General features: G+C 50.2%; 1 protein-coding gene across 2 annotated transcripts; it reads right to left on the bottom strand.

Moving 5' to 3' along the window:
* Positions 1 to 2,989: 2,989 nt before the first annotated feature.
* On the bottom strand, positions 2,990 to 10,513 carry TAC3 (tachykinin precursor 3). Of its 2 annotated transcripts, XM_021687277.2 has the most exons (7): positions 10,422 to 10,513; positions 9,712 to 9,830; positions 6,689 to 6,794; positions 6,467 to 6,496; positions 5,921 to 5,974; positions 5,457 to 5,531; positions 2,990 to 3,257 (listed from the first exon to the last, which is right to left on the bottom strand). In XM_021687277.2, exons 2-6 carry the CDS (start codon positions 9,823 to 9,825, stop codon positions 5,458 to 5,460), a joined length of 378 nt encoding a protein of 125 aa, XP_021542952.1. In that variant the 5' UTR covers positions 9,826 to 9,830; positions 10,422 to 10,513; the 3' UTR covers positions 2,990 to 3,257; position 5,457. The 2 variants fall into 2 exon arrangements, with proteins under 2 accessions (XP_021542952.1, XP_021542950.1); XM_021687275.1 differs by lacking the exons at positions 2,990 to 3,257; positions 10,422 to 10,513 and having other exon boundaries at positions 5,458 to 5,531; positions 6,689 to 6,797; positions 9,712 to 9,825.
* Between the last annotated feature and the right edge of the window lie 2,496 nt (positions 10,514 to 13,009).

Genomic DNA, 13,009 nt, shown 5'->3' with positions numbered 1-13,009 from the left:
ACTCCAAACCTCCAGCATGACTCTGAGATGTTAGGCTGCAAGAGTTGTGGGCCTCTTCAAGCTTCCTAACCAACTGTCTTAACCATCTCTGGAGTGTTGACCCCACTACATGTACTTCATGCGCTAAGAAAACCCCCTAAAGGTGTAGATTAAAGTTTAAACTGTTTATACGTGTGATATTGTGATGTTGTGATTTACAATAAGAAATATATATTTGGTCTTCATCCCCATTTCTGGCAAAGAACTGCTAAAACTATTGGAATGTCCTAAGTGATGAATATCATAAAGGTGTCCTTTGTTATGTTATTGGGTGGCTTTGGGGCAGCACCTGAGGATGAGGGCTGGAGGTTGAATCAATTGCCAACGGCCAGTGATGTAATCAATCACAACTGTGTCATGAAGCCGCCATAAAAACCCAAGAGGACAGGGTTCCGAGAGTTTTCTGGGTTGATGAACACATGCGGGGTCGGGGAGAGGAGAGTGGTGCACTCAGAGAGAACGTGGAAGCTCCACGCCCCTTTGCCTGTGCCTTGCCCTATGCATCACTTCCATCTGGCTGTTCTGGAGTTGTGTCCTTTTATAATAAACTGGCAATTTAATAAATGGACAGGTTTCCTGAGTTCTGTGACCCGCTCTAGCGAATTCATCGAACCTAAGGGGGGAGTCATGGGAACCTCCAGTCTGTAGCCGGTCAGAAGCACAGGGAACAACCCGGACTTGCAGTGGCATCTGAAGTGTGAGGGGCAGTCTTGCAGGACTGAGCCTTTACCCTATGGAGTCTGATCTAATCTCTGGGGAGATAGGGTAACGGCATTGCTTGTTGGCGTGGCCAAACCACCCTTCCACACACATTACAATTCGTCCAGAACCTCTAAGACTGAAGTCTTTTTTTTATTATTATTAACATATAATGTATTTGTTTCAGGGTACAGGTCTGTGAAGACTGAAATCTTTTTAAAGTAAATCACCATGCAGGGCTCCTGGGTGGCTCAGTTGCCTGACTTTGGCTCAGGTCCTGGTCTCAGGACCCTGGGATCAAGGCCCTGCCTTCACATCCTGCTCCTCGCTCAGCGGGAGGTCTGCTTCTCCCTCTCCCTCTTCCTCTTGTGTGCACGTGCACGTGTGTGCTCTCTCTCTCAAATAAATAAATAAAATATTTTAAATAAATAAATAAAGTAAAACGCCATGCAATCCCAGTAACACACACACACAAAGCTAAATGGAGAAGGGCCAGAAATTCGGTCAAGGTCTTGTTGGCCAGGTCTCCTTAGGCACCAACCTCTTTACAACAGGAAGAGGAGAGCCAGGATTCCTTGACACATTCTTTTTTTTTTTTTTTTTTTTTAAGATTTTATTATTTATTTGAGACAGAGAGAATGAGAGACAGAGAGCATGAGAGGGAGGAGGGCCAGAGGGAGAAGCAGACTCCCTGCCGAGCAGGGAGCCCGATGCGGGACTCGATCCCGGGACTCCAGGATCATGACCTGAGCCGAAGGCAGTCGCTTAACCAACTGAGCCACCCAGGCGCCCCGACACATTCTTCAAGTACAAAAACAGGAATGAGGCTTAAAATTTGACTTCATTTTTCCTGGAAGCCCCAGGACTGCAATTTTTGTCGGTCCCACCAGAGAGCAACCTTTCTGCATTTATGCTCCTACTTGGCAAAACACTTGAGTCATCTCAGCACACACGCCCATTTCCCAAGTCTGAGCAGAACCAACTCTTGAAGCTTTCATGACCCAAATAAATTCCCCAGACTCTGCAAAAGTTACCCCACTTTAAAACCCTCTAGATAGATAATTTTGAAAAGGCAACGTGATGACTCACTGAAGAAAGGCTTGAGGCTTGGGTAAGAACGTTCTTTGACCTCTAGCAATAAACCTGACCCAAGGGACACTGAGTTGAGCTTTCTCTCCTCCCCCATCCCCACTGTACAGTTGTGGGTCCAAAGTTGCCCCATGCACGCTCTGGGAAGAGAGAACTTTCACTGGGGTGAAGGACCTGTAGGAAGCCACCTCTGGCTCCATGGTGCGATCTCTACATTGCATTGGGAGAGTGGAGTGTTGACATTGATTGAATCAGGGCAGTTCAGGGGCATGGCCAGGCTCTGCACCAGGCGAAACAAAGGAATCCAAAGATTTCCCAGGCTGTTCCCTTAGGATACAGAACACCCCTTGGGATCCCTGGGCTATGATAGTTGGCACGTCAGATAAATAAAAGACGCTCACACACCTCATTTCAGCGTCTTACATATTCTGTGGACTGCTAGACCTAGTATGAGTTACATTGTAGAGGAATCTGAAACAAATGCTTTCCCTTTAAAATAACTAAGATGGCCAGTTAACACTGAAGATATCTGCTCCCTTCTTGGTCTCTGCAGTAACTTCCCCATCCATGCCCCATCCTAGCAAGACCAGGTCTTGTTGGCTTGTCCAGAGCCCTGCTACACCGTAAACAGTGTATATGGGTCACCATCTCGTTCCATGTCCTGTTAGAGGACCCCTACTTGACATTTGCAGACAGAGAAATGGTGCAGTTCTATAGATTCATCCTCGTCTGTGGCTGGGTCCTTGCACAGCCCTGCCTCCCACCCCCTGCCCTTCTCTAAGTAGAGTCAGATTCAGGGATTGATGTCTCCTAGGCTCATCCATGAAATACAGACAAGCCATTCAGAATAGGTTTTTCTTTTATCTGAAGCTAGTCTGTGGAAGTCTTTGAGTATTAGAAACCATCTTCCAAATTCATTCATTTATTTTTAAATTACTAAATAAATCTTCCAATACTAATTATATGACTAAGGCACTGTTGGGAAAATCAATATGTGTACAAAATAAAGATGCTTCCATTGATAATATGATACATGTATGTGTGCATATCATGTATGTGTGTATGATGTAGCTGGAAGAGTCAAGGAAGAGAACACCCCCCCCCCCGCCCGCCGGCAACCAAACCAATACAACACTCTAGGTCATGTGTGAAAATCCTTTATTGTTGAGGAGTAGAAAGAGACGTCTTATTTTTAACGGAGGACACTCCAGAAACCCCAGGGGAATCTATAGTCAATGCCCAAGGGGACTGAGGATGCTCACTCTGCAGTTTCTACATCACGGTGGGGTAGAGGGATGGGGAAGGAGTCAAAGTGCAAGAGTGTTACAAGGATGGGGGAAAGAAAGGGGAATAGGAGCACATGCAGCTGGGGGTTGAGAGGGGGTGACAGGTGTCTTCACGATGCAGCCCAGGGATCCAGAAGTAGAGTGCTGAGGACAAAAAAAAAAAAAAAAAAAAAATGAAATCACATCTTCTGTCTCGTAAAACTCCCACCAACCACCGGCTGCGGAAGCAGGGCTGTGTGTGTGTGTGTGTGTGTGTGTGTGTGTCGGGGGTGGGTATGTAAGGGAGGAAGAAAGAGAATAGAAGTCTTAGCCCTCAGCTTTCTGTGTAGCCTTTGAACTAGAGGACTGAACCCTTCTAGCTGCAGGAGAGTGCCCCTTCCTGGTTGCATGTTTACCATGCTACTTAGAGACACTCATAGGCAAGGTCTGTAGTCCATGTAGGAGGATGTAGTGGCAGGGTTCCTATCATCCTCGCATCCCCATGAGTCAGGCACACACATAGCCCCATTCAATGAGCCCTGATGCTGATGCTCCCCCAGGCTCACCCATGCCCTCCTCCTCTTTCCAGAAACCTCCCAGAGGAAGCGCAGGCCCAGGGATCACTTCCTTTGTTAGCAGATTCACATGAATGAAATAAGATGACCCAATGATCTGTGTTGATCCATCTCATCTAATCTCCTTTAAATGCCAGCCCCCAGGGACTTTATGTGCTGTTCTCCCTGGCACCTAACAGGTTGAGAATGCTCCATCAGTGGTGAGATTACGAAGGCTGCAATTATGCGACTGGCCCCTCTGAAAGAGCCTGGCTTCACCAGCGAGCATTAAAAGTAGATTTCCACAATGCACTTGTTTCCACCATTTGTATAAAATACTATGGCAAAATTGCACTGTAATTATCTTTATGGCCGATGCATAACGCTGGGGGAGAGTATGTCATCCAGATAGAGCTGCCCGTATAATTATCTGGCGGTCGGCAGGACTGAAATAACCATCTAATGAGAGCAAAATGATACGGTAAGTACCCTGTAATCAGCGAGTTACGGTTATTACGGCTCTTTGTGCCCTCTCACCCAACACTGAATGGGGGGCTAGACCTAGTCTCCAGGCCCAGGGGGCCATGCACAGGCGGCTTCATCGAGAGCCATGGAGAACTCTTGCTCCTTTGGTCTCCCCTGAGACCAATGACTGTGGGTAACAGGGACACAGGGAGAGGGGCAGGAGTCTCTCCCTGATAACATAGGCTTCCCAACCCCTCTCTTTTTCTCCCCCCACACCGTCTTTCTTCAGAAGCTAATGCAAAGAAAGCCATCCATTGGGCTGCTATTGCCGTGTGGGGGAAGGTGCGGTTGAGATGGAAGTTTCCATGTTTTGACCAGACGCTTCCCTGGGGACTCTCATACCCACATACCAAGTGATAGATCTGTCAGCCCACTCAAGCCCGGGGTCCAGCCCAGACAGCTCTAAAGCAGACAGACCAGAGCCAGCCAGGGGGAACACTGGGACATGACCCACACCTCCCCGACCACAATAATCATAACACAGCCAACACACAGCTCTATACTATGTGCCAGGCACTGTTCCAAACGCTACCTATGCTCCATCCTCAAAACCACAACCCTGCAAAATAATATTATCACCCCCATTTTTCAGATGAGGAAACTGAGGCACGGAAGGGTTATGTAACTTGGCCAAGGGGACACAGCCAGTGAGCTGCAGATCCAGGATTCAAACTCGGGCTATGCTCTTAGCCATTACGCTACACAGAGCAACTAAGATAATGGTTTCTACTTACTCCCCATTAAATTTCAGAGTCCCTTGCGTTTCTTCCTAAATCACCCTTGTGAAGAATTACACACTAGACCCGGTCACCTGAGATTCTGAATGATCTGAGTGGTTTTTGCCTACCTAGGAGGCAGAACACTTCACCTGAGTTGGACGTGGTGCCTGCAACTATCAGATGATGGTGCCTCCATCTTGTATACAGATAATGAGAGAATGGAACCCGAATGACAGAAATTGACCATCAGAGAAGCCATAGGGGAAACCCCTCATTCCCCATGTCCCACCACCCACGCCTGCTCAAGAGCCAGCCAGGGTCCATGATACTGGGGAAAGAGATGGAAAGTGGGGCACGTGTGCATGTGTGCACATGTTCTTGCAGACAAGTGTGCACCTCTGAGTGATGGTGTGTTTGACCAACAGTGTGCTGGGCACTGACAGTGCATTTTAGGGCAAATTTATGAGTATTAATGCCTGTAGCATCAGAGGAAATGCCTCTCTGGCAACCCCCCCACACACACACACACAGAGTCCCCTCTCCTCTTGCTAACCAACAATCCTTACCTCATTCCACACTGGGGGGATACTTGAGGGTGCCAAAGCTGGGGACATTCTCTTGGTTTACATCAATAGAAGTGTCTGGGGTAAAGTAAACAGGGTAGTTAGGAGGGATTTTTCTGAATGTGACCTTCACCCTGACCCAACAGCAAAGCGCTAGCCATTAAGGGCAGCGTTGGAAGACAGAGTTGGGAAGAAGAGGCACACTGTGTTTGGGAGATGGGGAGGAAGGACAGCCCCCCAACTCCCTCCCAGCTACAGCAGGACTATCTTATAAAGGTTTCCCCATTGTGTTCCCAGGGAGAGCTGGACTGTGGATCCAACCTGACTGGGTAGAAGGGCCGAGGAACCCTCACTATAGCTAAGAGAAGTCCTGCCTTTCCCTCTGGTGACAAATAGGAGGCCCTTGACTTCTGCCATATCTTTGCTAGTAGCCTAAACCCTTCCACTGTACCTCCACACACTCCTACCTGGCTGGATGTTCCTCTTGCCCATAAGCCCCACAAAGAAGTCATGCATGTCACCTGTAGAAAGACCAACATTGCCAACAGTGATCATGGGGGTAGGTGGGGGGATGGGGATGCATTCCCCCAGACATGTGTCAAGACTTCTGAATTTGGGTTTCTGGTCTTTGGTTCTTTATCATGCCACAGCTTGACTCCCCAGTTAGCAGGCTGTCCCCTAAGCCCACACTCTCTGCCCACCTCTCCCTCCTCCACATTTCAAGAATTCTCTGCCCCCACAGGTGCCTGGCTTAGAATCTTCACAGCCACCAAGAGATTCTCTTGGTTCCCAATGACCAGCTGATGGAGGGAGAGTCCATCGCGCTCCTCACACCTGTTTCCTCCTGGTTCCCAGTGACCCCTCACGCCCAGGAAAGTCTGGTTGAGGAGTTACAGCTGGCATATTGTTTGGGCCAGCTGAGATGAGGCCAGCCAGAATAGTCACTGAGACCCATGCCCATGGAGCTGTAGCATGCGGTCAGCAGAGACAGGGAGGGAGAAGACGCTACTCACGTTTCTGGGGAAGTGGCGATTCCTTAGGATCTGTGAAAACAAGAACAGTGTGTCAGTGGGGAATGGAATCTGGAAAGTGTGACAGTCAGAGGGGGTTCAGAGCACAACCCTCAATTATTCACCAAGCCATCTCCAGTCTCCATCCCACCCGAAGGCTCCTCCCAAGCCTATTTCATCATCAGAATCCTGGCCCCCACCCCTCTCCCCAGGGCTGCTTCCTACCCATGCTAGCCTTGCTCAACATTTTGAGCAATCCATCCAGAGAGACGGAGCGGCCATCATAGAGTTTCCGGAGCAAGGACGAGGGCAACTGGTAGAGGTCCGAGTCCTTCTAAGGGACAGAAACAAAGAGGGCTGAGGCAGGAGGTTCAAACCTAATCCACTCACCCCTCCCCACAAAGGACAGTCTCTTCTTGAGCCCATCATAGCTGAACCTGACATCCTGTATCTTCTGGAATTTCTTCTGGTTTATACTGGAAGAGAAGTGGGCTCTCAAAGTGTGGTCCACAGATCAGGAGCATCACTGCTGGAGACTTGTTAGAAATACAATATCTCACTCTCAGTCCTACCCCAGACCTACTGAGACAACCTGCATTGTAACCAGGCCCCCAGGTGATTGGTATGCATGGCAAGATTTGAGAAGTCCTGGAAAAGGGAGCACCTTGGGCATCCCTGGAGTCATGGTTGGCCTGGGACTGAGTGCTTTCCTGGGATGTGGGGTTTTCAGTGCTTAAGCTGGTGGTCCTGGGAACACTGGGACAGTTGGTCACTATATCTCCCAAGCTCAAAGGGGACTGTCTCTCGGGGCTCTCTCCTAACTACTGCCACCTCTCAGTGAGAAAGGCCATTGGTTCTGTTCTCCTTGGCACATCAGGAAGCAGCTGGCCCCAGGATATGGTTGCCCCACTAGGTGAGTGAGCCATGAATTCCAAGAAAGGCCCATCACTCAGAGCAGGTGTCCTCTGTGTGATGGAGTCAACGACAGGCCTTGGTCCTCGGAATGGCTGTGGGTAGGCAGCCAGTGCTCAGTGGCAATCCTGAAATCCCCCTACCCTGCGCCATGTTTGTGGTGGATGTTTCTCTCTCTGTGGTTCCCACCACCTTTCTTTTCTTCTCCATAGGTTTCTGCCTCTGGTTGTCTCTCCCTCTCTCCTTTCTATACTGAATTTGGAATTTCTGGAAGACTGTGTGTTCAGAATGACTCCTCTTCTCCCCCACAAATGAACCCCATTCTGGACCCGCTGCCAGGCAGGGGCCCTTCATTGCCTTGGTGATTTTTTTTTTAGCAACTTGGGCACAGCGGAGGGTTGGTGGGCACACACCACACAGCCAGTTAATTGCAGGAGCAGAGAGACAATGACAATGATCATGTTTGGAGAGTCTCACCTTGAGTCTCAGCGGCGCCTCTCTCTCTCGACAAGCCCAGATGTCCTTGGGCTGCTGAGCACACACAGAGCACATTCACATGGGATGCACCCCTGCACATACCAACCCGGTTGCCTAGGCACACATATATCCTACCCTCGCCTCACCCTAATTTCCCTCTTCCTCACAGACCATCGGGGAGAAGGGGTGGGATGGCAATCTCTCCCTTTCATTGACCAAGAGGTAAAGGTCTTGAAGCAAGCTTATCTTAGAAAAATTTTTCCAGATATTCTGACTATCTCCAACTGGAACTTTTGGCTCCAAACATAGTGTCCAGCCCATATGCGGCACTCCTTGTGTATTTTTTTGTATTTTTTAAAGGATTTTATTTTTAAGTAATCTCTATACCCAATGTGGGGCTCGAACTCACAACCCCGAGATCAACGAGTCTCATGCACTACCGTCTGAGTCAGCTGGGCACCCCGATTTTTTCTATTTTTTTAAAGATTTTATTTATTTATTTGACAGTGAGAGACACAGAGAGAGAGGGAACACAAGCAGGGGGAGTGGGAGAGGGAGAAGCAGGCTTCCCGCTGAGCAGGGAGCCTGATGCGGGGGCTCGATCCCAGGACGCTGGGATCATGACCTGAGCCGAAGGCAGACGCTTAACCGACTGAGCCACCCAGGCACCCCTTTTTGTATTTTTTTTTAAAGATTTTATTTATTTATTTGTCAGAGAGAGAGAGAGAGAGCACACGCAGAGGGAGAAGCAGGCTCCCCGCTGCGCAAGGAGCCCATGTGGGACTCGATTCAGATCATGACCTGAGCTGAAGGCAGACGCTTAATCAACTCAGCCCCCCAGGCATACCTATTTTTCCTATTTTTGAAGAGATTCTGGTCTTTTGGATCTGGTGCAACGGCCACCACCTGCAAGACTTGTAGCCTATTGTGCCTTGGGACACATATGGATGAAGATTGATTTCTCTCTTTGCCCTGCACACGGCTTCCTAGGCAGCCACTTTTCCCAAATTGTTCAAATATTCTACCCACCTCCTGTAATGAGATGCTAAACCGATCTGAGCTGGAGAGGGAGTTAGACTTCACACACTGAATTTGTAATAAGTTCCATCTATAATCATCTTAAAATCATGTGTACCAATGTAATTGCTGTCATTTCAAAACCCTGAAAAGACTTCCTCCCTGCTCTCCCCCTGTACCCCATCACTGACAACTCCTGTTCCTTTTCTTAGAGAAAGTTTGGAAATCTGAGCTCAGGCTGTGTTGTGGGGATTTTGCCCCCTATCCTGAGTAAGCAGAGGCTAAAGTGGGGGCAAGAGAAAGGAAAGAAAGGATTGGGGTCTTAGGAGAACCTGATGTTACTGGGGGTGGATGAGCAGGGGATAATGGAATTTATTTGAATTTTGAAAACAAAATAATATACATAACTGATAGGTAAAATAGCATACAAATGACCATTTGGGAGAGAATTTCTGACTGCGTATCATCCCATCCAGGGAGTGGAGAGGATCTGCCCCCCTAGAAACTGAGCAGGACCACCCTAGCTTACCCCTCCAGGATCCAACCCCCCAAGTCACCGGTCAATCAACCAACCGCACAACATACTAGCAGGGCACTTTTTAGGTACAGGGTTATCAAAGACACACAGAGGGACTGAGACACTTACAGACATGCCTAGAGACAGTGAGAACATGAGACCACCAGAGAGGCAGGGAAACCCATGCTCTGATGGATCACCCAGCTAACTCCCAGTGTGCCTGTCCCACCTTCCTCTCAACTGCTGTGGAACAGGCAGAGTGTCAGCTCTCGTGATGTCGCCCAGTGCCCCGCCAGGGTGGGCTCAGCTAGACGGGGTGCCTTACCTTGTTGTGGCCCCCACCAGGCACCACCTGCTCCTGTGAGTCCTCACAGACAGCCCCAAAACTGTAAGCCAGGCTGATGGCCAGAATGGCTGCAGATAGCAGGGCCTTCCGCATGGTGCCTAGGAGGGCAGAGCGACAGACAGAAACCAGGGGAGAAGGATACAACACACGTGCAGATGCAGGAGACATTCTGTGACCCGCATCCTGTCTTGACCCTGCTTCCCCAGCCCCCAACTCTCCCATCTAAGCGCTGGTCCGGGGAGAGTATCTCTGGGCAGGACAGCCAGTCCTTGGGCTCAGCGTCCCTGCTCCCCCATCACACATCTCCCCACACTGAGCACCTGGCAATGAGCCATGTTGCAATAGCGCCAGACTAGTCCCCACAAGAGGATGATAGATTCGTAGGACATGCACAGGTCTGCCTTCTTAGTCAGCTTAAGGAGGGATCCCGGATTCTAGTTTCCAGCACTAGATAACCCAAGACTTAGGCAAAACTTTCTAGTATTGGAAGAATCAGTCTGAACCCACGGGCTCCAAACATTACTGGTTCTCAACCCCTATGAGCACTTTCTGCTTCCCTTCCCCGTACCCTGCTCCGAGATCAAAAGCTGCCACCTCTATTCCCTCCGGTCCCTTATTCCCTCCTAACTCTGGCCTCGGTCCTTTGGTGTCAGCTCCAGTCCATCCAACATTCTCCCACTCGTGCCTACCTGTGGAGCAGCCTTGAGCCTAGGGCAGATGGTCTAACAGGATCAGGGAGCTGGCTGGGAGCACTGCCCACTCCCCCACCACACACACACACACACACACACACACACACACACACACACACACACACACACACACGCTGGTGGTGCTGCTGCCTCCGTGGAGAGAGAGACAGGGAGTGGAGGGGATCTGAGGATGTGGCAGGAACTCCTGGGCAGCTCCCAGATAAAGGCTCTGGGAGGGTCTGGGGGGCTGGGGGAGGGGCTGCGAATCACCAATCCCAGGGTGGCTGGAGGGGAGGGGGGGAGGCTGGTGAAGAAAAAGGAGGATATAGGCTGCAGGCCTGCGTGCGCGCGTGCGCACGCGCGCGCGCGCACACACACACACACACACACACACACACACACACACACACACACACACACACACACACACACACACACACACACACACACACACACACACACACACACACCACAAACCTGCAGTATGTTATCCAGCAGCCCACTTCTCAACAGCCCCTGAGCTGGGCACACTAAGGAATGATGTTGTGTATATTTTGTACCAAAATGTCCATGCTGGATCTAGCTCAGTAGGTGTGGTCTCTGAGTCTCCTTCTCATTGTTCACACACCAGCTCCTTGCCCTTTAAACCTTCAGACTCAACTGCCAGGCCAGAAGCATTTCAGGCAGGTGCTTCTCTGGCCCTTCCACACCCCCGGAGACAACTAGACTCAGGCCCCTGAGCAGTGGGAGGTGAGTCTGGCATCCCTTGCCGTCCTCATTTCTCCCTCTGTCCTCCTTCTAGCTGCAGCTGACCCATCACCTTGGTCCTCAGACCCAGTGAGGGTCAGCACTTCTCCCCTGCTATTAATGCAGAAACTTCCAGGGTCTGCCTCCCTCCACCCCTTCGCCAGTGCTATTGCCTCTCCCCCCGCCCCCCGCCACTCCCTCTCGACCCCTGAATCAGCCTGATCTAGTTGCATTCTTCCAGAGTTCTAACTTCTATCCCTCCTGCTAGAATCTCGGGAAGGAGCAACAGAACACGGTGGCCGAGCTGTCACCCCCCCAATCCTCTCCCTGGCCCGGTCCAGCCCAGCATTGATCTCTTAATTGCTTCTTTTTTCTCACAGTTACATGTTTTCCCCTCTCTAATCGGCTTCCCTGCAGCCAGGCATCTTCTCCCAAGCCTCTCCTTCATTCCCCACTCTATTGAAGGAGCTCATGCTGCTCACGTCATATCCAAGGTGGAGCCCCAGGGGAGGGGCAGAGTCAGAGTTGGGATGGAAGGAGAACGGGAGACAGAAGATGCTGCTCAAGGGAATGGGGCGGGGGGGGTGTGGGGTGGCCGGTGGAGTGAAAGCAGCTTCAGAGCCATTTGTCACTCTTAGCATTTCCTATTTTTCAGGGGAGGAAACTGAGGCTCAAAAAGTTCAGTCCTGGGGCACCTAACTGGCTCAGTCGGGAGAACATGTGACTCTTGATCTCGGGGCCGTGAGTTTGAGCTCCACATTGGGCGTAGAGATTACTTAAAAATAAAAAAATCTTAAAAAAAAAAAAAAAGTTCAATCCTGTGCTCCACGACATACAGCTACTGAAGAAGAGCCACAAATTCAGGGTTGGTTGTTTTTTTTTTTCACTCCAAACCCCCCCTTCGTTTTACTGCACTGGTACGAACTTTGACGGGTGAGGGAGCAGTTAACTCTCCCAGAGCGAGTGGTGGTCCCCTCTCTGAGACACCCGGAGGTTTGGGACCTTGCACTCTTCTCCATCTGGGGTTGTGAGGAGAACCACAGCCGTTGTGTATTTACTACAAAGACTCCCGCTCACCAGCGCCTTCCCCAGTCACCCTACTTAAAATGACCACACTTTCACACTCCATATCCCCCTTCTGTTTCTTCTCTTCATCATTTATTACATCCCATACACTAAATGTTTCACTTAGAGCCTGTCTACCCCACCCCCCCACCAGAATGTCCGCATTACAGTGGCAAGGACTTTTGTCTGTTTTGTTTACTATTGGATCCCTAGCTCTATAGTGTTTGGCATATAACAGGTGCTCAATAAAAATTTATTTATACAACAAAAAAGGAAGCCTGAGGCTTCCTTCTTGCATTGCAGCCCACAGTGTGGCTCCTCCATAGAGCCTCTCAAGTGCTGCTAGGGTCCTGAAATGCTTGTCTCCCACTCCACACTGCCAACACCCCACCCACCCTGGGACTTGCGCTGTACTGAGAGAAGTCACTCTGCCTGCACATGGCCCCACGTTCACCCTTGAGTGAGGGCAGCAGCTGGGTCTCAAGGCCCCTTTATTACATGAGAGGCTAGTGGGGCCTCATTTAAGGCCTCCCGTTATCCAGGTAATTTCAGCGCTGTATGGGCCAACTATGGGCCAGGACCCAGGGTTAGGAGCCTTTGGTGGGATGAGGGGTAGAAGCTGGAGCCTATTTACATGTAAATGGCATGGCAGGTTCATGCCTTTGAGAAGCTCAGGCGCTGATCCTAATTGGATGCAGCCATCTCTTACCTCTTCACTTCCCCCTACCAGTCTGGAGAAGGAAATCCAGGCTAGGCAGGCTGGAGGGAACCAG

Source organism: Neomonachus schauinslandi, chromosome 5 (assembly GCF_002201575.2).
Source record: "Neomonachus schauinslandi chromosome 5, ASM220157v2, whole genome shotgun sequence".
NCBI classification, from domain to species: Eukaryota; Metazoa; Chordata; class Mammalia; order Carnivora; family Phocidae; genus Neomonachus; species Neomonachus schauinslandi.
This window is presented reverse-complemented; position numbering and strand designations above follow the sequence as displayed.

Excerpts from the sequence above, each read along its gene's own strand:
- TAC3 (XM_021687275.1), bottom strand. The coding sequence starts at position 9,825 with ATGCGGAAGGCCCTGCTATCTGCAGCCATTCTGGCCATCAGCCTGGCT. Across the intron at positions 6,798-9,711 it reads CTGGTGGGGGCCACAACAAG|AAGGACTCGGACCTCTACCA; the intron begins GTAAGGCACCCC and ends TCTGTCCCTTAG. Across the intron at positions 5,532-5,920 it reads CAAGAGGAACATCCAGCCAG|ACACTTCTATTGATGTAAAC; the intron begins GTAGGAGTGTGT and ends ACTTTACCCCAG.